General features: G+C 37.5%; 1 protein-coding gene across 6 annotated transcripts in view; it reads right to left on the reverse strand.

The window, feature by feature from the left end:
- Positions 1-6,749: 6,749 nt before the first annotated feature.
- The window catches only part of ST8SIA6 (ST8 alpha-N-acetyl-neuraminide alpha-2,8-sialyltransferase 6), a 147,615-nt gene continuing 129,128 nt past the window's right edge, over positions 6,750-25,236 (reverse strand). For all 6 annotated transcript variants that reach the window (XM_082742025.1, XM_082742030.1, XM_082742028.1 and 3 more), the window contains 4 exons: positions 18,876-19,020; positions 15,026-15,138; positions 11,432-11,524; positions 6,750-8,801 (listed from right to left, as the gene is read on the reverse strand). In XM_082742025.1, the coding sequence (XP_082598151.1) occupies positions 8,333-8,801; positions 11,432-11,524; positions 15,026-15,138; positions 18,876-19,020 (820 nt within the window). In that variant the 3' untranslated portion in view covers positions 6,750-8,332. The remainder of the gene's footprint in view (positions 8,802-11,431; positions 11,525-15,025; positions 15,139-18,875; positions 19,021-25,236) is intronic.

Here is a 25,236-nt window from a genome sequence, read left to right on the forward strand (position 1 = left end):
TCCATTCAGTATGGAGATAGAGGATATTCAAAATCCAAGCCAATCCTCATAATTTATTCTCCAGTAAGACTAGGTACTACCGTTCTCTTGAATCTTAAGAGAGGTGCGAATATTACATCTCAGGATAAGAATGTTTACAGACCAAACTTTAAGCTTTTGACTGAGTTATATGGGACAGCCCCACTGAATCCTGTTTACAAAATTCCAATTTCAAAGAAACTGGGGGACCACACACATTTGGACCAGATACTTCTGAGAATAAAAGGGGATAAACTTGGACTGTATGGGTAAAACAAGACATAAATGATCGATAAACTACTGTCTTACTGAGGCAAAGCAGAAGGAAGCATTCTTGTAAGAGAGGTTTATTGCTCGAGGACCAACCATTCCTCTATGACTAGAACTAGCATGGTGCAGCTTGTATACAGGGAATTTTATGATTCTCGGAAGAGCAACTTGAGTAGATACCTAAATGAGAAGGGTACCAATCTGGGAAGCCATCAGCATTGGGTACTTAAGACAGAGTTGTTAAAATATCACTGTGTTTATTCAAAGATCAGTAAGCCCAGAAAGTCTACTCTAAAGTAAAAGTCTTAATAGCTTATTTCTAAGACTTCACCCATGAGCAAACATTTCATTTCACATTTGAAAATTAATCAAGGCACTGTCTTACAAGTAAAACAAATAAGAGTATGGGATCCTACATATTACATTTTGATTAATACCAAAGAAGGATCAGTGCCCAAAATGAAAATGTAAAAGGCATCATTTCTATAAGAATTGCTTCTGGAGTTAATGCATTTAATATCTAGTAACTAAATTTATGGAAAAAATTAAAGGCCATATAGCATATTTTTTCCATAATCAGCAGAACAGCATACTAAAAACTTCAGGGTTTGCAAGAAAGACCACTAAATTTGGAGTCAGAACTACTTGGGTTCAGATTCTAGATCATCACTTAGCAGGTGAGTGACAAAGAAAATTACTTGTAGCAGTTATGGTTAAATGTCCACCCAACATCTCTTCTTCCACAGAACCCTAAATTTGTTCAGGTACACACTAATTTGCCTTGAAGCCTATGACCCCAGGGGTAGGAGTAATTGTAAAAGTGGGCTCCATATTCCCTTTGCCAATGACGGGTATAGGAATGTTCATGTGACTAGTGTGAACCAATGAGAAAGAAGAAAATGCTTGATTGGGGCTTTGGGGAAAGTTCTTTCTCCTTCTCCTGGAATGGTGTCAAGAAGTGACTCTCTCCTCTTGTCTAGATATGTACAGATATACTTTTATGAGGCCTGAATGTGCTGCTTTTGTTCAATAAGGAGTCTTAGGATGAAGTCAACAGCATAAAGCCTAACTATAACTCTTTTTTTTTTTTCCCCAGAGATAATGGCAGACTTTATTAATTTACTTTGCACTTTATGGAGGACCTAACTACGACTCTTGAAGGGAAATGAAGTAGAACAAAAGTTCTTAGGCTGCCCTGTTTTGGACTTCTAGATTTGTGGCCAAGAATTCTACACAATTTAAGCCAATTTGATGGAGCTTTCTGGTATTTCAGTTACCCTCCTGAGTCATTTTCTCATCTGAGAAAATCAGATTGATAGCTACCTTACAATACTGCAAGAAGTCATGATAATACACATAAAGTATTATGCACAGTGGTTGGCACAAAAGAGCTTTCAATAAATGGTATCAGGTTTGCTGGTTGCCTGGCACACTGAGTACCTATTATTAACTTGGCTCAAAATGATTCTTTGGCAAATCTTTAACAGCCTTGATTTCTGATTGCTCACATTTCCATATCAGATGAGACTGGTGATACTAGTCTCCAAAGAATACTCTGTAATAGCTGAAGCAAGGATTTAAAATCTCTTTGAGGTCCTCAAAATGCAAGAAATACAATAATGCATTGGTATTTTATTGAATCTCTCTCTCTCTCTCACACACACACATACATAAACACCTTAAAGCAAATAAAATAGAATCAGACTGAGAAAAGAAATTAATCTATCCCATTAAATGCTCATTTCAAAAGAACTCAGGAGAATACAACATATTGGAAACTTCCAAAATTAATTAAACTTTAGAGTGACTATAGTAGGATATATAAAAATGTATTGTGGAAGCTTGAATAATCATCCCTTAATTTAGAAAAGTTAAAATTTGAAACATACCAAGAGGACTAAGACAACTAAAGAAATAAAACCCCAAAGTTATGAGGATATAATTCTAAAATTTAAACATTTTAGATGTTATTTTTCTACACAAAGCAACATGTACAATGATAACACTAAAGAGAGAATAAAATATTGATGAAGCATACCAGCTTTAGGCATACAACCTGAATTTGAAACTTGGTTTTGATGCTTGTATGCTATATGACCTTGGGCAAGTTTCTTAGCCTCTCTAAGCTGGTTTTCTCATATATAAAAATAGAGATAATCAAATCTACCCCATAGACTTAGGTTTAAATAAGATAAATAATGTAAGCCAAGTTCTTGTACAGGTTCCAAGTATATAGCAAGCACTTAATAAAATATTTTTATTACTTTCTTATAATAAAATGAGTCCCATGGGATCCCACTTCTGGCAGTCTATAATAGAATCTGGGGTTAAAAAACAAAAACAAAAAACCCAGACTCAAATTTCAGAGGGGCAAAGGAAATTTCTAGAAAATATTTCCAACACCCCCAAGAAAGGACAGGTGACAAACACTACAAAAATCAGATCATAGGGGAATTTCTCCTTCTGGATAAGGTAGGTTAAGAGTAGCAGGGACTGGTTTTAACCTGTAGTCCAGAACAACTGAAAACTAACAAAGTACATGAAACAATGGCTACAGATGTTGGCCATAAGGCAACTCAGGAAGGTAATCCTTGAGAAAAAGGACCCAGGCTAGTGGAGTCCCACAGTTGTCCTAGCTTACTGCTTTGATGGCTGCTAGGCCACAGCACAGGGAGGGGAAGCTCAACTCGGAGGTCTGAGTAGAGGTTATAGAATTAGGATGCAAAGAATGCCCATGTAGATCCAGAGTGGAGAGGGCCTCATAGAAATCTCCTCTAGCTTTCAGCTGAGTATTGGCCAGTACATGTGAAGAAAATGCCTAAATCTGAGAGAAGAATCACCCAGATGAAACAACTCCTCAAAGTTAAAGAGGATAGAATAATTCAGTTCTTCCCAACAGAAAAGAAAATCTTGTAATTCATGGGGCTTTCAGGAGAACATTCAAAAAGGTGTTGTCTCAGTGTGAGAAAAAATTTACCCTCGAATAAGCACTGTAATGGTTTTAACTAATGCAGACTAAAAGTAAGCCTCGAAAAGGAATGAATTGTTTACAAGTCATTTTATATCACCCAAAACAAATCTTCACATATTTTTTAATATCAAAATATAAAACAGCCACCAACGTAAAATTCACAATATCTAGCATTCAACAAAGAATTCCCAGACTTTCAAAGAAGCAGGAAAATGCAACTCATATTGAGGAGAAAAATATATCAGTGGAAACAGGTCCAGGCATTACACAGATGATACAATGAATAAAAAAGGACACTGAATGGGTTATAAGTATATTCTATATGTTTAAGAAGGTAGAGGAGTGAAGAAGCATGTTAAATGCACAAATAGAAGATAGAAAAAGGCACAGAATGAGTATCTACAATGTTCAAAATGAAAACATATTGGATGAGATTGACACCAGATTAGACACTGGAAAAGAAAACATTAGTCAAGTTGACGATATAGGAACAGGAACTATCCAAAATGAAAGACAAAAAAAAAAAAAAAAAAAAAAGGAAGAATGAACAGATGACAGAGAGTCAGTGAACTAGAGAACAAATTTCAAGGAGTTTCATGTGTATTAACTGGTGTCCCTATACAGGGAGAAGGATGAGGGGAAGAGAAAATATGTGACAATATCATCTTTTCTTCATTATGTAAGCAATGTATCTTCATCATATATCACTCCCATTTCCCTGATAAAAAGAATGCTCTTAGAAGGCTGATGACCCAGATAAGAGAAGATGGGCAAGAGAGCTGTTCATTCATCTTTAGGAGGGTAATTGTGAGTTTCACTATGGAGTCAGCCTTCTGAAGTCATATACAAATAGGAAACCTTGAAATTACCCAGTGGGTTTTTTAAAAATCAAAAATAAAGTAATAAATAGTCTTATTAGGTCAAGTGCTTCAGATACTTCATGTGACTCTGAAATTCCTTCAGTGTTTACTGTATTTTCATGTCATGTTATATAAATACGATCTTTCTTATGTACACATTGAATCTTAACAGCACTTTTAAGGTAGCTATTTAGGATGTGATCAGATCTGTTCTAAGATTTTCCAATTTTCCCAAAGCTTCCTGAAATTCATGGAATGATTTAGAGTATGTAACATGATACAGTATTGAGCTGGTACAGTTTTTTGTGAATAAGAAGAAACTTAGCCTCAAATAGGACTGATTTATGGCTTAATTCAGTATTCTATACATACAAAGTCCTCCAAAAGCAAAAAAAAAAAAAAAAGTCCTTGGCTGATTACCCGGCTGAGAGTCCACATATTCACATGCAGAAGGAAATCTTTCATGAGAGTCATGATCTATTTGCCTTTCCCTTTTGTTAGGAGAAAAAAAAATCAGAGACTTCAAGGACTATTATACTATGTAATGCTAAACTTTATGTGATTGTTCATAGAGTCCTTTCCAGGGACCACAGAGCAGCAAGAACTATAAGCTTACATTAATATTTTTGCCCTACTAAGATTTAGATGAAAACTCTTTTAGAATCTTGCTATTTGGTTACGCTGCCCAAGGATGCTGAACAATGAGTAAAAAATAAAATCAAACAAGCTAGTATTTCCTGTAGAAACTGGTGACATGGTACTATAAGCTGGAGTCCCAACTAAAGTTTCATACTATCTAGCACCAGTACTCAGACTTTCTATTTTCAATGTGCATGGATGCACTTTAATTTCAAGAGCAGAAGATCCAATCCAATCCATCAACATTTAAGCAATGCTCATTATGCCCACAGATTCTTGAGAGAGTCACAGTCAGGCTTGATGGATAATCTATAAATCTATAAGATAGAGTTCATGGTTTTTCTTTTTTGTTTTTATCTTGGTGTAAAACTTGTAATAATTGAACATTATAGAACAAAAAGAACTGTGGCTTATGATTTACAACTCACATATTTGATATGTTATATTATCAAAATGTATGTTCTGTTGTATTTTAGAAAGCTTAAAAAATTCTCCTTTGGAACAAAAGGACATTATTGACACATCATAATCATGGGGAAGGTTGTCCTCTGCCAAAGAGGAAATGTTAGGATAGGAATGAAGCCTCCCACAGATTTCACAACAGTCACAGAGCAGCTTGGGAAAGAGACACAAAAAAATGCATGTTCTTTTCGATCAAAGACTTTTGGTTAACAGGTGACCTAGCTGGGATTGTTGCAAAATTTCAACATGCTTTTAGGATGGCAGGACAAGTATTTACCAGAAAACCAACTTCAGTTATGTTCCTCTAGAAAGGCCTAGCATTTTTGCCACAACTTTTTTCCTCCTCAACTTTTACTGGATCATGGGTATCAATCATTAGGACATGCTTCCTGATCTCACAGTGTTGGGGGAGGTCACTGAGAGTATATGACAGCTGGTTGATCCGTGAGCTGGACCCCAGAAACTGGAGACTCCTTACCCTCTCCCCTGTGCTGACATGTGCATGCTATCTGCCTTTTGTGATGCTTCTGATCCCAGAAGCTGCCCCAAGGATGTAGCCTCAAGACATTGATATGGTGTGGAGACCATTTGAACAATATACATATCTGAACCCAGTTAAGGCCTCTCCATAAGCTTTCAGGCTTACCAGACAAAAATGGAGATCTACTACTCTCACAGCCACCCAAGAAGATCTCATATGCAAGGTCCCTTGTTTATTAAAACTGTCACCTACCAAATCTTGCATGGTCTGCCTCTTTCTTTGGTGTCTCGCTGTGCTCTGTGTACAGGCACTGGTTTTAGATTACATCTGGGAAGAACCCAAGAAGTTTGTGAACCAACACATACCATTTTGAATACTTCTGAAATTCTTACCAGTGCCATTAAAGATTCTATTTTGATATTCTAGAGAAAACTTGTGAAGTTAAAGGAGGAAGTTATCTGGGAAAAACTTAAGTAAGTTCTGTGCTAATCATACATAGTTTTTATTAAAACAATGTATAAAAATCTCCATACTGTATATTTAATGACTGATTTCAGTATATTCTTTTACTCTAATATGATGATATTTCCAATATCATCAAAAAGAAAAGTTTAAGGTTCTACTCCCCAGAAAACATTTTAAAGGAAGCATTTTACTAACTATAAAATATTAGACTGTTCTATTTTTAATAATCCACTGTTAGTAACATGGTAGACATTACTCATACTGATAGATTTTTAAAAACGAATTAAATCCATTAGAAGCAGCAGAAAAAGCCACTTACTCATCAACACAGAATGAAAGATAAATAAATTAGACTTCATATAACTAAAAGCATGTTCCTTTTGGAAAATATTTATAAATGAACTTCTAAGCAATTTATGGAGCTAATTGGTTTCATCTGCTATAGAAGAACAAAACGTGAACAAACAATAATATTTTAAAAATGTCAAACACAATGCAAGAAATCAGGAGGTACTTTCCCAAAATAAGTGACTGACAGCAGAATGATTTCAAAAGGAAACATTTAGTCAAACAGTCATCTGGCTAAGGTAAGAATTAAGAATTTTATTTTTAATTAATTCAGCATGCTGACAAGTTGGCTCCACCCCGGTTTCTGCCCTCCTCATGATGGTACAAAGACAAGTCGGCAAAGTAAGAATGTAGTTACTTAGTTAAACCAAAGAACTTTGTAGATGAATAGATGATCTATGTTAACAGGTATCATCGTAATGAAGGGAGTGGTGTGAAAATTGTAATATTCAATACCACTTAAGCTTTATTTGATATTGGTATTTAAATTATTTGTCCTACTTATCATGTAAATATATACCTTTCTTTATGAGAATTAAGTTTTGGTGTATATTAATCCTTACTGCTTTCCTGTGAGACCTATCAGGTCACTACAACTACTATTTCAGAGGTGGGCCCAAGCCACTATCCACTCGTGGTATAACTTCTCTTCAAGTGACAGTTCTTGGGGCAAAGACCATGATTTACCTTCAAATATCCTCATTTTGGTGAATCGGAATCAAAGGGACTGCTTTTTCCCCTATCATATTCCCTCTACTTAGAATCTTCTTCATTTGTTAAAACCTTACTCACTTTCTAATTTTTATTTGACAATTATCTCTTCTCTGAAACAGATTCCACTGAAATAGACTGAATGACTCCTGAATAACTGAATGACCCCATAGTACCTTCTCCATAGCTGTCATAACAACATCTATCGTACCGTATCACTGTTGGTCATATGCATGTTCATTTCCTCCTGCAGGATTTGGTCATCTTTAGGTCCCTCTCACACAGCCTGCTACATGGTCTGGCATGAAGTAGCTGTTGGATAATTTTTTACAAATAAATTGAATGTGTGACCCCACAGACACCAGGTAAGAAAAACTGGGTATTGTAACTCTTCATGCTCTTAAAAATAGATCCTGTCAGTGGGAGCAGAAAAAGCTTAATAGTAAGGCAGGAATTTAATATAAATCAAAAAGAGCACTTTAAAAATGTAAATAAAGGAGGAAAACAATTGGCCTAAATCCAGCCAGACACATCATTGCAGCTAATGACCCTAGTGAAGGTGATCAGAAGCAGGTACATTACCATCCAAAGAGGAGGATTTCATTCCTGAATCATCAAGGGTTTGCTATAATTTCTTAGACATCCTCTTTTGGACAGGAAGAAGGATGAGAAGGATATTATTGATAATAGAGAGGCCTGCTTGAGGAAGAACCCAGTGAAAACTAGAAATTCAGCAGTTCTTTCCAGGAAGGGTCTTCAAAACAGCATGCCTTTTATTATCAGTCTGCTGAGAGTAGAAATGGCAACTGTAGAGAGCAACAAGGAAATATTCATGGAGTCCCTACCTCACGCCAAATCCTGTACTAGGAGATTTCATGGACTGTTAGATAGAGTTAGATATCATGGTCCCCATTTCACAGGGAGGGAAACTGAAGATCGGGACAACTGCATGAGCTGCTGCTGTTGCAAGCTCAGTGGGGAACTTTGATCATACCACATTTCAGGGCTTTTCCTATTATGCCCTACACCCACTGCTTTTAGTGTTGGGAAACACCATTACTCACCTACAGCATTCTATTAAAACTTTCCCATTTTAAGACACTATGCTTAGGCGCTTTCACATTTGCTAAATTGTAATTTGAGGATTCCTTTCAAGTGAAGTTGGAGAATTTGTCTATATTCTTTAGGCATCTCATGGAAACCACGTTTGGGTAAGTTGTTGTCATAGTAGTGATGGCTGACAGGTGTGTCTTTAATCGTTCTAGAAAAGGGCCAAAATCCATACAGCTTCACGTGCTCACACAGTTCAACTGCCACACTTGTGATCATCAAGCCAGAGGATAGGCGAAACTCCGTCACACCTTCAGTTCTCCAGAAAAGGGCAAGATTTCTGAGGTATTTGGGATGGAAAAATATAACCTTCTGTCTTGCTTGAGACTCCTTTAGGGTGTCGTACACTTTGAAAGAGGCAATCGTGTTGGCCCTGAAAGAAAACGCTGGAAGAAGAAGGAACGCATCTCCATAGGTCGCAATGTCCTCCAGAAATATTTCTTTCTTTTTCTTTAAGTTCCCATATCTGCGAAATTAAAAAAAAAATCATCATCATTATAATCAAAGTGGCCATTTTGGTTCCATAAGGCTGAATTTACCTTTGGCTGAGCCATTGAACCATTTATGTCACTGTTGTATATAAGAGACAAACAGTAGACTCAGAGTCCAAGTAGGAGTAAGCCTCCTATAAAAATCAAGAGCTAGGTCCTTCATCTCTCTTTTGTGGTGTCCCTAGGCTTTCATTTATATTTTCTTATCAGATTATATCCTTACTGGACACACATTTCTTATATTATTTTATCTTCTAACTCAGTAATTTTTTCTCTAAAGCAACTTTTTTTTTAAACATTTTATTTATTTATTTGACAGAAACAGTGAGAGAGGGAACATACACAGAGGGAGTGGGAGAGGAAGAAGTAAGCTTCCCACCCAGCAGGGAACCTGATGTGGGGTTTGATCCCAGGACCCCGGGATCATGATCTGAGCTGAAGGCAGACACCTAACAACTAAGCCACATAAGGTGCCCCTCTAAGGTAGCTTTTTGATACAGAAATGCCTTCCAAATAATGACTGATTTTTCTTAAACACAGGACCACTCTTAAAATGTCTACACATTAAAAAATTCCCCAAGCTGTACACCTGTGACCTGTGTATATTTTTTTACATGTGATCATAAAAGTTTCCTTAAAGAACATAAAATACCTACATTAATACACACACACACACACATTTTAAATTTCCTCAATGTATTGTGATAGATTTATGTGTTTGATTTAAATAATACCTTAGTAAATATACTAATATGAATGGTTGTGTCTAGAAAGTAAACTTTTAGGATGCAGGTATAATATTGCATATTATCTTAATAGATACTAGAACTATGTGAGTATATAGTTTTAGTTTGTATTTTATTAATAATGATTATTAGTTTTGGTGAAAACAGTGGAGTAAAACCATGCATGGGATTTTTATTAACTAGGAACATTTTGTTGTGGCTAAATGTGAAAAATAAAATATGGGAATTATTTTTTTGGTAATAAACTATATGTGGTAATTTTTTTTTTTTGGTCAGCTTCTATTAAGGTGCATTCCCTGAAGTTTTTAAATAAACTGTTTCATTAGGAAACTACTCCCAAGATAAAAGAGTAATGTTAAAGTTCTGAAAGAAAATTAAATTAAAACCACATTGAGATACCACCTTATACCAGTTAGAATGGCCAAAATTAGCAAGACAGGAAACAACATGTGTTGGAGAGGATGTGGAGAAAGGGGAACCCTCTTACACTGTTGGTGGGAATGCAAGTTGGTACAGCCACTTTGGAAAACAGAGTGGAGATTCCTCAAGAAATTAAAAATAGAACTTCCCTATGACCCTGCAATTTCACTACTGGGTATTTACCCCAAAGATACAGATGTCATGAAAAGAAGGGCCATCTGTAGCCTAATGTTTATAGCAGCAATGGCCACGGTCGCCAAAGTGTGGAAAGAACCAAGATGCCCTTCAATGGACGAATGGATAAGGAAGATGTCGTCCATATACACTATGGAGGATTATGCCTCCATCAGAAAGGACCAATACCCAAATTTTGTAGCAACATGGACGGGACTGGAAGAAATTATGCTGAGTGAAATAAATCAAGCAGAGAGAGTCAATTATCATATGGTTTCACTTATTTGTGGAGCATAACAAATAGCATGGAGGACAAGGGGAGATGGAGAGGAGAAGGGAGTTGAGGGAAATTGGAAGGGGAGGTGAACCATGAGAGACTATGGACTTGAAAAACAATCTGAGGGTTTTGAAGGGGCAAGGGGTGGGAGGTTGGGAGAACCAGATGGTGGGTATTAGAGAGGGCACGGATGCATGGAGCACTGGGTGTGGTGCAAAAATAATGAATACTGTTACACTGAAAAGAAATAAAAAATTAAAAAAAAAAGAAAAGAAAATTCTCAAAAGTAACTTCACTATTGTTAAAAAAGATGAAGTGATAAATAAGTTTTTACTTGATTAGTAGCGTTCCACTCACAACATTAGAAGTGTAATTGGTTGGAATGCCTGGCTGGCTCAGTGGTAGAGTGTACAACTCTTCATCTCGGGGTTATAAGTTTGAGTCCCACATCGGGTATAGAAATGATATTAAGAAATAAAAAATAGGGATGCCTGGGTGGCTCAGTGGGTTAAGCTGCTGCCTTCGGCTCAGGTCATGGTCCCGGGGTCCTGGGATCAAGCCCCACATCGGGCTCCTTCCTTGGCGGGGATCCTGCTTCTCTCACTGCCTCTGCCTGCCTCTCTGCCTGCTTGTGTGTACTCGCTTGCGTGCGCTCTCTCTCTCTGGCAAAAAAAAAAAAAAAAAAAAAAGAAAGAAAGAAATATAAATAACCTAAAAAAATAAAGTCTTTAAAATAAAATGGAATGGTTTTCTTTAAAAAAAAAAAAAGGAGAGAGAGGTACAATTGATCATACCTCTTATGAGCTACAACCTTGAGAGGAAGTAAAAAATTATGAATATATTATATTCTTTTATCTTTTCGCCAAAGTCATTCCAGCTATATTGCATTGCAAGTCATTCCAGCAACAAGATTAGTGTTCAAACTAAGAAACATGTTAAATAATAAAACAAATGTTCTCAAACAGTTATATAAGTTGGACATACTTACTTTAGTTTTATGATACTGGGATTTACAGTCACAACATTGGTTTTACTGCCAACATCTTTACTCACGTTTCCTGTAATTGGCGGAAGGTTACACCTGAAATTTGGGAGGGGGGAAAAAGCATTTTCAAAATGCAAGTTTAAAAAAAAGCACATACCCACACATGTACACATACAATCACTGTCGGTTTATTGGAGAAAATGCTGGCTGTTAAGGAGTTCTGAATTGATCTGATTTCCATTTAAAACTTTAATAAGTACTAAAATCCTTTTTTTAAAAAAGATTTTATTTATTTATTTGACACAGAGAAAGAGAGCATAAATAGGGGAAGTGGGAGAGGGAGAAGCAGACTCCGCCATGAGCAGGGAGCCCAATACAGGGCTTGCTCCCAGGACTCTGGGATCATGACCTGAGGGGAAGGCAGACACTTAACAACTGAGCCACCCAGGAACCCCTAAGTATTGAACTCTTAATTGACACTTCAACATTGCATGAAATATACAAATTTGGTAAATGCTTTTAATATTAAGACCCTTAAGTATATCAAAATGAGAAATGACAATTACCTTGCTAGCTGCTGAAGAGTTCATAATCCTTTTATTAAAATTATTATTTCTATTGATTATATTTCCACAGTGTTATGGGCACCAATTTACAGGTTAAAAAAAAAAATAAGGCATTGCAACTAAGGTTACGGAGTATGCCAGAAGCAAAGTCTTTAAAAAAAAAAAAAAAAAAAAAAAAACAACCAAACCCTGAAATCTGCTGATTCCCATATGGATAGTTTTTCTAGCAAATTATGCTGTTAATAAATAAAACCCTAATGTTCCTATAATGATATTTTCATATAAATGTTCTCTTCCTCTTTTGAGTACTAATTTGTTTTTAGTACTCAGTACAAATTAAGAATTGTAATTTTGAGTAATTACATTCCTTTCACAAAAAAGGGAAAGTTGGTTATGACTCCCTAAGTATTGTTTACAGAATTTCAAGTAGACCATTTCTTTTAAGCTATACAAACAAAAGGAGCATTTCTGAGTATGTCCTTAGGAAAGCTGTTTCAAGTTGATGTGTTCTGCACGAACTGACGTTGAAACAGCATTCCACACTCTATGAAACATAAAATCAAATGGACCGTGTACACCTCTCATTGATATAAAAGGTATGTCAGAAAATAATTAAACATGGCACCTTGCAAAAAATATCAATCACAGATAATACAGAAACGCCCTCATTACTGGACAACCTGTAATAACAAATCTACCTTCTAATACAGTATTATTCTTTTTAAAATCAAAGGTGATTTCCAACAGAGTATCATAGGAGACTCTGAGGGGAAGTAATGGCGTATTGTACACATAGAATGGTAGCTGGTAAAACCATCCATTCTTCAGCTCTTTTTATTCCTTACCCACTCAGCTAGTAGCTCCCAAACTTTTGGAATGAAAAACAAATAATAATAAGCAGTTTCCAGACTGTTATTACAAAATTCTGACCACGTAGACACAAACTAAGTACAGACTTAACATTTAAATAAATTTTAATGACCATGACCACATCTAAGCCCTCCTTTGCCCTTTCATTCTGGAAAGCTCACTTCACAGGAGACTCTGTCTCCGAAACATCCTTGGCAGCAAATGCAGGATCTGGAAAAAGGCACACTTACTGGGGAATTCGAAATTAAGTAGTCACTGAGATATTTTTCTTTTTTAAACCTCAACTTGTATTTCGTGTATCTGCCCTATCAGGTAAAATGGATGGGTGGCCATAATCCTCCCCACAGATGTTTTGAGAATTTTAAGTCCATGAAAAGTCTATTACAAGAAGAATTATTTAGCTTCATTATGGCTTTTTCATAGTGAGTGCTTTAACTAAATGGTTAAATCATTTAGGTATTGGCCATTTTTTTTTTCTTGAAATAATTTATTTATTTTAGAGACAGAGATCACAAGTAGGCAGAGAGGCAGGCAGAGAGAGGAGGAAGCAGGCCCCCCACTGAGCAGAGAGCCTGATGAGGGGCTCGATGCGGGGCTCGATCCTAGGACCCTAAGATCATGACCTGAGCTGAAGGCAGAGGCTTTAACTCACTGAGCCACCCAGATGCCCCTCAGGTATTGGCCATTTTATCATGAATCATGAGGACCACATTCAATGACTTGCTGGACTGTCAGTTCTACTGGTCAGTCATTACCTGTAGCAATAAAAACTTTAAATGAGATTCAAGTAAAGCAGTGGGACCGTGGGGAGGGGGGCAGTGAGCTAGTGACTGAAAGTCTGGCCTCCTTTTCAGCTGCCAAGAAACAGCAGCATTAAATCAATAAGAATCAAAGGTTCTCCTCTGATGTATGAAATCAGTGCCCCTGAAATAGGAAGAAACAGATTTCGACTCACTTTTTAAAGAGGTGCATTTCAATTGAAATTCAACCTCACAGGGATGAATCACCTTTCCATCATATTCTGAAAGTGTAGAAACTCCGCGGCTTGGCTTATTAGCACAGGCACAGGGAGAAACAAATAACTTCTGCTTCTGCATTTGCAAGCTAGCTGCTACTGAGATACAAACACTTTAAAAGACCAGAATCTAGAAGCTCCACAATTTCGTTTCTTAATTTCAAGCCAGAAAACGAAACAATGATGTTGTGTGGCAATACAATGCTTAGGCTGGCATTTTCTCAAGTATTATCTGAGAACAAAAGTTTCTTGAAATGCTCTGTTCAAATATATATATATAGTATGTATGTGTGTGTGTGTGTGTGTATATATATATATATATATATACACACAAATAATAATAAGCAGTTTCCAGACTATATATATATATACTAATATATATATTTCAAGAAACTTGAAATATATATATATATACATATATATACCCACACATGCGCATACCCACACATGTACACATACAATCACTGTCGGTTTATTGGAGAAAATGCTGGCTGTTAAGGAGTTCTGAATTGATCTGATTTCCATTTAAAACTTTAATAAGTACTGAAATCCTTTTTTTAAAAAAGATTTTATTTAATATAGTATATACTTTATAGTATACACTTTATTATATAGTATATATTTTATTATATAGTATATATTTTATTTATATATAGTATATATTATATAGTATATATTTTATTTATATATAGTATATATATACTATATATATACTATATATATACTATATATATATATTTGAACAGAGCATTATATATAATATATAATGTACTTATATATATAATATGTTTATATATTTTTCCCTTTTTTCAGGTGAGCCTGGCAAATGTTCTCCAGAGCCCTTCTGAGGGAGCCATGGTATCCTTAATACACTGTAGCCTCTGACAAGTCCCGCAGCAAAGACCCTCTTTCACCATGATTTCAGAGTTTCGGTGAAGTAGCCAAAGCACAGTTTTTTTCCCTCTGGTATTAACATTCTGAGGAACTCATGATCCATTTAACACCTCAGGAAAGTCTACCCAAGTAATTTGTAGACTTAAGCAACACAGCTCATAGGTCAAAATTTACACGGAGTAGCTTTACAGCATCCCTTTAAAATATCCAACTGACCTTTGGTTTCAAGGAAACCCATCTGACAGGTCTTACCTAAAAACAAAGTCGGATTTGTCTATTTCAGCTCCACAAAGAGACTTATTCAGAATTCCCCCGTTTCCAACCACTGCGCACTGATTGTAGGGGTACTCCATGAAGGGCTGAGACTAGCAGAAGGAAGAGAGAAACCATTACAAATAGCTTTGGTTTCAGAACAATAAATATCATCAGCTTAATTCAAGCAGCTACATTTTTTTTTTAAATACACATTAAGGAAAGGAAAAGAGCAAGGAAAAAAAGGCAGAGATAGAAATGCCATAGCATGTTGATCAACTTATGACTTATAATAAAAAATCTTGTAAACCTGCCTTTCATTTCTCTTGAGAGGAACATACAGCGTATCATAGACCCTATGGTGTAATAATCTAACATATAATACATTTGTTTATAAAATGTAACTTAATGTGTCTTAAATCACACAATTAAGTACGTAACATTAGACTAGCAAAACCCCACACTGGGCCTTTCCAACAAACAAGAATGTTTTCAGCAAAATAGAGGAAATGAAGCAATTAGAAAGTATCATGAAATCCTCTATTCTTGGGCATAAAATTAATAGCTAATTTAGCAGAAGTTTCTGCTAGAGTTAGACCTTCAGGCTCAGGGATGACATGAGATTTATGCCTGCTATCTCCACAAATGACCAGCCACGGTGCTGCAGGGATGCCTACTAACTCTCTGCTGACATATTTCAAATTGATTTCCAAGGTCTGAATCTCTTATATTTCCTCCAAGGACCCGACTTGTCTACCCCCAAAAGATTTCCCCTTTTCCCCAAGTCCTTCCCAGTCAGAAACATAACTTCTCCATTAAACAGTGCTCTTTGTCTTTGCTCGTCCCTCTCCCCGATGAAAAGATGGGACCCTGAGCAGCGCCAAGAAGGCCCAGGTCAGACACCACAGTGGCATTGTCCTGATTCACCTCTTTTGTCTTTAGAGGGTGAGCAGAGGTCCTTAAGGGCAGAGGACGTGTTTGTGACTTTTAACTTCCCCTCATCTTTCACCATAAACCTCACATGTTGGAATGTACACAGTGACATTTCAATTAATGCTTGCTGGCCCGATGGCCCACCCTGGGAAAAAACCACCAGTATTGAGTTGGGAGCCTCTTGGATCAGGATGGGGTAGCCAGCTGGTGAATATTCAGGAATTTTGTGAACTGTTGTGAAGCCACTGGTAAATTTAAGTCAGCCACCTCGGGGGTATGTCCACCACTAAAATGAACCAACACTACAAATCAGGGCAGCACATTGCCCAAAGCCAGTTTCCCAGCACCAATGGCAACACTTCAGGGCCAGTGCGGTTGTGAGAAGCCCAAAGGACTCCTGAAACACTAAGACTGTTATGTGCTCTCAGGCTCCATCTGGGTGATGCCAAATGAGCAGAGAGAACTCTGATTCAGCACGGTTGGTTTGTCTCTAACAATTCAGAATCATATTGTAATCACTATACAAGAGATGCTGTTCCAAGTGCCTGACTTATTAACACATGTGAACCTTACGAGCATTTTGCTGCTGGGGAAATAAAAGAATGGGTTTAAGGAATGGCTAGCGAATGTCAGAGCTGAGATTCAAACCCCTGAATGAGCCCATGTTCTTATTCACCCCATGTGACACAGTTTCTCACATTCCATGAATACAATGTTAGTTTAATTATGTACCTTATTTCTCTTCGTATCTGTAATTGCCTAGCAGAGGACATGGCTCTGAAGTCAATGGTTCCTAGATACCTCAGGTGATTTCAAATCCACTGTAATCCTAGCTCAAGATGTCTTTGACCTGTGTTTACTGCCACAGACAGTTCTGAACTTTACAGACTGGATAGAATGCAAATAAACTCTTAATGGTATAACAGAAAAGATGACAGAAGAAAACATATCTCCAATTAAGCACTCAAAAATAACACATATTTTCTCTGGTTTCTTGGTCAACTAGGGGAAAAGCCCATATGTTTGGGGATCTCATGTTCAGTAAAAGTAACCTCTGAATTACAAATTCCAATGTTTCTTAAAACAAAGCTCCTAAGAAAGTGGAAAATGTGTGCTATGTTGAGCAAGTCCTGCTCACTCTGGTCGAAAACCAACTTTGCTTTCTTTTCAGGTAACTGAGCAAAGTGTTTGGAGGAAATGACTTTACGATATTCATCAGAACTGTCTATTGTCATCTCCTTGTTGTGTGCACCAGAGTTCTTTAGCAGAACAGAACAAGGAGGGTGGGGATGTAGGCAGCAGGGCCAGAAGGCGGCCAGCTCTCTTAGAGAGAAAAGGGAGTGTGGAAGCAACACAAAGCCCCTTGCTTTGCTACTATTACTGTACTCAACTTCAAAATTACCTCCCAACCTCCAACCCCCCAGTTTTGAAAAATCAGTGCAAATTTGGGAAACCGATACTGTTGTTAACTGCATACAGAATTATTAAGCCTAGGTTATTCTTTTCTAAGTGCCAACTGGAAGCTAAAAAATTCCTGTCTCTCCTCAGTTCTGGTCCGTCTAAAGCAAGGAAAACACTAGAAAAAATTGCAAGGGTGAAAGAGTTGCTCATTGTGAAACTCTCTCAGGCCTTCTTGGATCAGGAATATAAATATTCTGTACTTATTATCTTTTCAATTATTGGTAATTTCAATGCCTCATGAGGGCATTTTTAGAATGCATTATGAGTTATTTTTGGTCCTCCTTTCCTTCCGGAAATTTCTTCTATTTTTTTCCTCTATCATTTTCTATTCATTTTTCAATCATTCCCAGCCAATTAGTCTTCTTTTGAATTATAAGAGTAAAAGAAAAACTGGCACAACTTATATGACCAATAAATTAGTTGAAGGAAGTCAAAGTTCCAACAAAAAGGAATTAATTGCAAGAACTGAATATTCTACAGTTGGTAAACTGCATATATTAGGTCATCCGATTTTTGACCATACTGACTTAGCTTAATTGCTTTTAATCAACTCATGAAAAGATGACCAAAGGTGTATAAGCAATGGGATGTTCTTCATGACAAAAATTCTCCCCAAATTTGGATTTATATTAAAGAAGTTTCTTCTTGTAATGACACTGTACCATTACTCATTAGTTTATTTGAGGACTGTGTAATGAATGCATGTATGCGCTGGGGAATATTCTAGAGCTTGGGATACATCAATGAACATATCACATAGAGATTCCTGAGTGTGAGGTTATGTTCAGTGACCACAAATTCTTTATTTTTTTTTCTTTTTAAGATTTATTCATTTATTTTAGAGAGTCAGAGCACAGGTGGGAGGGGCAGAAGGAGAGGGAGAGAAAATATGAGGGAGACTCCGCACTGAGCACGGAGACTGATGTGGGGCTCGATCTCACGACCTTGAGATCCTGACCTGAGATGAAACCAAGAGTCAGATGCTTAACCGACTGCACCACCCAGGCAGCCCCCGTTCCACTGACAACAAATTCCTAACATATTTACTTCCCAAAGATTAGCCAGATAAACCCATAGTTTCTTGTGAAGGAACCAATTCAGTTACCAAAACTGACAACTGGAAGAGTCTTATTCCAGGTGAAAAATGGTCCTCTTCCCAAGCTCCAGTAGTTCCTATCCAGAAAATCCAAGTAGCTCATCTCATGGAAGGATGAGTTACGAAGACTCAAGGACTTGGAGAGCTTATCATGTAAGATATAAATACTATTCTCTGCAGAGCCACTTGCATTCAAAATTCCTTTTTAAAATGGAGCACTATCACCATCTTTTACATCAAAACAACGTATGGTCTTTTAATTCTGAGTTAACTTCTCTATCAGTATAAGTTACAACGTAATGTGGGAGAAAAGTCATCTGGAATGGCGACACAAATCAACCACAACAAATCTTTACTCACCACTGGAAACATATTAAAAATATTCTCTCTAATTAGGATTTCGTTTTTGCTTTCCACCTCGTAGCTCATGTTGGTCCCAGCTGGAGTGTTGTTCTGAGAAACAATGAAGTTTTGAGCAGCATCACAACAGGAAGCAAGTTTTGCTCTGCGAAGGGGAAGAATAAAAGCGAACCATGCAATGAGATTAAGAAACCACAAATAGAGGCTACAGTGGAAAATGCAAGAGGATTTTTGCCATATTGGCTTTCAGAAAGAAGAGAAATCATTCACAAAGTTGACATTTGTATCTCTTTCCACTCTAAGTGGTCCCTAACAGGACCAAAGAGTGAAGAATGTGAAACATACTTACGCTCAGGTAGGGACCCTCTCACCGACAGAAAACATTCATGAACATAATGGTTCCCATGTAAAAATGTCGTCCTAATGATAATGTTGTAACATTAAGAAGAAAAATTACAGGATATACTGTAATTATTTTATAATAAAGTAGAGTAACTGAATTAAGAACAATGTTACAAACTGTCACCAAAGCAATATGTAGTCATTTAGTAGAAGACAAGTCCAATAAAAGAAAAATCATTCAATACAGTGATTTGTTTCTAGCTTTACTCATATAATTCAGGAGCACAAATGATTTATATTTAAGGTGTTCAACTTCATGTTTTGCAATGTTTATACGTTGTGGAATAATCGCTACCATAATCAACCCAATTGACATATCCATTACCTCACATAATTATCATTGTTTTCTTTTCATTGTTTTGTTTGTTTGTTTGTTTTGTTTTGTTTTGTGGTGAGAACAGTTGATATTTATCCCTTTAGCAGATTTTGGGTATACACTATAGTATTGCTATCCACAGTCATCATGCTATGACCTAACACAGGGAATTTCTGAGTGAAGCGAAGTTTAAGTTGCCATTCCTTATAGAAAGAACATAATTTAGTACCAAGCTCTGTTTCAAAACTTACATGTTTTGTATGTATGTCACTCAATAATGTTGAGTGAAACATTATTAATAGAACACAGACCCAATTAAGTCCTTCTGGTGATTATAAGGGCTTGCCCCCAACCTCTAGCAGGTCAGTCTAGATCCACTCAGAATTTTTATTTTGTTTACATGATTCTCCAGGGATGCAAAATCCCAGCATCACTTGACAATTATTCCAGACTTTAATCAACCTTCAAGTCAAAAGATCCTTCCATTTGAACAGCTCCACCATCTCTTAAGTTGAATCCATTTCCCTTGTTCATTTTTTCATAGAATCTCTCCATTAAAACACTTCATGTAATTGAAAATGGTAATAATCAAAGGGAACTTGAACCTTTTCAATTTGGAAGCACTGAGAGAAGTTCCTCTTCTTTCAGATTTTCCTCTTAGGACCAGTTTTTCAATATTTTAGTCATCTTGTTCCTCTTTAAACTTTTAGGTATTTCTCCATATTATTTAAAAATACCTATCAAGGGGCACCTGGGTGGCTCAGTGGGTTAAAGCCTCTGCCTTCGGCTCAGGTCATGATCTCAGGGTCCTGGGATCGAGCCCCACATCGGGCTCTCTGCTCTGCTTGGCGGGGAGCCTGCTTCCTCCTCTCTCTCTGCCTCCCTCTCTGCCTACTTGTGATCTCTCTCTCTGTTGAATAAATAAATAAAATCTTTTAAAAAATACCTATCAAACATACTCTTAACTACAGAGAACAGATATTTGTTGGAAGGGAGGTGGGTGGGGGAATGGGTTAAATGGGTGATGCGGATTAAAGAGGGAACTCGTGATGAGCACTGGTTGTATGTAACTGGTGAGTCACTAAAAAATTCTACTACTGAAACTAAATATTACACTATATGTTAACTAACTAGAATTTACATAAAAACTTAAAAACAGAAAAAAATATGTACCAAAGCTGAATCCAATTATAGCACAAAGGACAGTGAATATTCAGTGAATAGGGCTGACATGCTCGTTGCTGATATCCTAGATTTGAACCTGGTCCACCCCCATTTATTGGTTTTGGTCCTGAACTTTTGTACAAGTTCCTTTTGAATTTTCTCCTTTTGAAAAGATATAATGCTTTAATCTGTCACACTCATTTTGAATTATATTCTAGTCTTCAATAATTCCCCAGGTATGGAAAGTCAGGGCTATGATGTTATTTGTACCCTAAAAATCAGTATTTTCAATATTATTTATCAGTTAATTTATATAATTAAAATAATACATTCTTCTTAGTTGTATTCTATCACCTGTTTATTTTCCCTCTTCAGAATTCAGAACCTACCATGTCTTCAAGATAGTTCATGGAGATTAACAAAAGGAAAAATTGAAAATGAAATGGCATGTAGTCAAAAACATGACACTCAAAAACATGTAGTTTTTTATCTTTAAATTTAATCTCCTAACAATTCAATGTGGCATATTTCAAATTCAGAAATCCTTATGTGTTTATCATTTTAAATGTCTCTTATGCAGTATTTCAAGCAAAGGTAATGGAATAAATTCTCATTTACCTTTGATAAGTAGCTCAATTTCTCTAAAGACATTCAGTGGTTAAAAGAACATTGCATCACCAAAAAGCAGAACAAAACAAACAAACAAACAAACAAAAAAACATGAACCAACCAACCAAGCAAAAAAACCTAACTGTTGTGCTCTTGTGATTTTTTTATATTAATAGCTTTTTTCTGAAATTACATTCTTAAGATTGTATTATAACATTTTCAAACCTAGAGGAAAATGCAAAGAATTGGACGAGTACTTGAATAACTTCCAGCTAGATTCTACAATTAACTTTTTACATTTGCCTTATTGTGCAACCATCAATCCATTTTTGTTGTGATGGTGGTTACAATTCAAAGTCAATACAGAGATCAGTATGCTTCCGTCCTACATACCTCAACATGCCTATCATCATTTTATGTATATTTTGGGGTAAAATTTACATAAAATAAAATCATAAGCACATTTGAGGAGTTCTGAAAAATCTGTGCACCCTTGTACCCTATCAATATACAGAATTTTGCCAGCGTTCTAGAGAATTCCCTCATATCCCTTCCCAGGCTGTCTGCAGCCCTCCCCTACTCTTGTGATTAATTTTTATCAAAGATCAAGATTTGCCTGTTCTAGAATCTATTTAAGCAGAATCGTATAGTACATATGCTTTTGTGTAAGACAACTTTTTCTCAGCATAAATTCTCTAACGATTCATCTATGCTGCTGTGTGTATCAGTAGCTTGTTCTTTCACTGCAGGAGGAGTATTCCACTGTATGGCTGTGCCAGAATCTGTTCAGACATGGCCTTTGCACTTAAAAAAAAAAAAAAATCACTATCAGGCGCCTGGGTGACTCAGTGGGTTAAGCCTCTGCCTTCAGCTCAGGTCATGATCTTAGGGTCCTGGGATCGATACCTGCATCAGGCTCTCTGCTCAGCATGCCTCTCTGCCTACCTCTCTGCCTACTTGTGATCTCTCTCTGTGTCAAATAAATAAATAAAATCTTTTAAAAAATCACTATCAAAAATCAATATGAAACACCTTATCACTGATAATAACCTCCCAAGAAAAATATCAGTGATTTTCCAAAATTTCATTTCTGGAGCTTGTATTTACTGATCAATGGGGCTCTTTTTAAAGCTTCACATTCAGTGGCAGAATTATAAATTTATGTTGTCCCTTCGCAGCTCATCCATGTGGTGGATGCCCCTGTAACAGCCAGCGTCCATAGGAAGCTGAGCTGCATAATACAAACAAAACAAAATGGAATTTAATCTCTGCTATGCCATTTCCCATCCTCCTAAAGACTCGCTTCTGATCTTTGGTGACTCTAACGTCAACTACGTATGTTCACAATAATGGCCACACAGCAGTCTTCCCCTTCTTGTATAAAAAGCAGGAAATCATGTAAAAGGAAAAAAAAATGGACACTATTAGTATGTGATAGTTAACTTTATGTGTTGATCTGGGCTATGTCAGTGTCATGAGAACTGATAAAATACTATTTCTGGGTCTGTGAGGGTGTGTCCAGAAAACATAAGCATTTGAATTGCTGGACTGAGTAAAGAAGATCATCCTGCCCAGGGCAGGTGGGCCTCATCTAATCTGTTGATGGCCTGAGTAGGAGAAAAGATGGACGAAGGCAAATCAGCTCTGTGCTGGGGCTGGGAAATCCGACTTGTCTCGTCATCAGACGTCAGTGCTCCTAGTTCTTAGACCTTCAGACTCAGATGAGAACATACACCCCCACACCCTCTCCCCCAGGTCTTGGGCCTCGTAACTCAGACCGAAACTCACACCATTGGCTTCTCTGATTCTCAGGCCTTCTTCAGGTTTGGACTGGAACAACGCCATCATCTTTTTTGGGTCTCTAGTTTGCAGATGGCAGACAACGGGACTTCTCAGCCTCCATAACTATGTGAGCCAATCTCTCAAAATAAATCTCTTTTGCTATCTCTAGATATATCCTATTGGTTCTGTTTCTGTAGAAAACACCAATATAGATACTGGTACCAAGAAGGTGGTGGGGAGTGGTAATGTAACAAATACCTAAAAATGTATGAATGGCTTAGGAACTGGATAATGGGAAGACTTTCAAGGCTCATGCTAGAAAAGGCTTAGAGTTCCATAAACAGGATTTTAAAGGTAACTCTGTTAAAAGCTCAGGAGGAAAATAAAAGAGCTACATACAAAGCTTGCACCTTCTCAGAGAATGGTTAAGTGATCTACCTTGAGCAGAATACTGGCAGATATACAGAAGTTACATAAAGGCCATTCCGATGAGGTCTCAGATGGAAAAGAGGGACATGTTACTATGAAAGGACAATGGAGAAAAGGCGATTCTTGTTATCAAGTGGCAAAGAACTTGGCTTTGAATGGTGTTTAAGCTCTAGCATGTTGTGGAAGGTAGGTGCTGAAACTGGGTATTTAACTGAGGAGATTCCTAAGCAAAATGTTGAAGGTGTGGCTTAGTTCCTCCTGACTGTGTACCATAAAATGCAAAGAGAGAGAGATGACCTGAAGATGGAATTAGAGTCAAAAGAGAAACAGGACTTAAAGATCTGGAAAATTCTCAGCCTATCTGCGTTGCAAAAAAAAAAAAAAAAAACCAAAACTGAGAAAACATGTTTAGGAGAGAACACTAAGAGTGTGGCCAAGTATCTGTTGGATAAGGAGATTAGCCTGGGTGAGAACCACAGACTTAATCAGCCACACAGCAGGAGAACTACCAGTTTGAACCAAAGAGGAAGGAGACAGCAAGAGAAAAGGAAAGCTGTTGGATGGAGATTTTAAAGGGTGGGGTCACAGAGCTATCTGTCTCCAAACAGATGCTATTTTTCTAGTTGAGGGGAGGATAACCCCAAAAGTGGTTCAGGCAATCAGGAATGTGTCCTTGGTTTCAAGAAGGGAATACTGCTTTTTGACAGGCCAGTTGGCCTCAGCTCAAAACTGTGGGGGTGGGGTCACTTGGGGACACCCTGTGGTCCCTGCCCACAGAGCCTGGGGGCAGGAGCCCACCCAGTGGGTCTGGAGGGCAGTGCCTCCAGCAGGAGAATTACCTTGAGCCTGAGAGCTCATCAAGTTTATCTTGCTAAGTTTTGTACTTGCTTGGGACCTGCCATTCTCTCCTTTCCTAGTTCTCCCTTTTAGAATGGGAATGTCTATCCTATGATTTCCTACCAGGGTATTCTGGAAGTACTTGTCTTGTCTGGTTTCACAGGTTCACAGCTGGAGAGGAATTTTGCTTCAGGATGAAATGTACCTCAAGGGTGCCTGGGGGCTCAGTGGGTTAAGCCTCTGCCTTTGGCTCAGGTCATGATTTCAGGGTCCTGGGACGGAGTCCCACATCTGGCTCTCTGCTCAGTGGGGAGCCTGATTTCTCCCCCCACCCCGCCCTGCCTGCCTCTCTGCTTACTTGTGATCTGTCAAAAAATTAAAAAAAAAATCTTAAAAAAAAAAAGAAAAAAGAAATGTACCTCAACTCACCCATATCTGATTTAGAGGATATATAGATGAGACTTTGGACTCTAGAGTTGATGCTGGAACTAGAAAAGATTTGGGGGGCTGTTGGGATGGAATAGATTCAATCTGCATAAGAGAAGGACATAGATTTTGGGGGACTGTGGGCAGAATATTATAGACTAAACCTTTGCACTCTCTCCGAACTCCTGTGTAGACATCCTTCCCGCCGTGTGGTGGTGTTAAGATATGGGGCCTTTGGGGGTGCCTGGGTGGCTCAGTGGGTTAAGCCCCTGCCTTCGGCTCAGGTCATGATCTCAGGGTCCTGGGATCGAGTCCCGCATCGGGCTCTCTGCTCGGCAGGGAGCCTGCTTCCCTCTCTCTCTGCCTGCCTCTCCGTCTACTTGTGATTTCTCTCTG

The sequence above is a fragment of the Mustela nivalis genome (genome assembly GCF_964662115.1).
Source record: "Mustela nivalis genome assembly, chromosome: 7".
Classification (NCBI taxonomy): Eukaryota; Metazoa; Chordata; class Mammalia; order Carnivora; family Mustelidae; genus Mustela; species Mustela nivalis.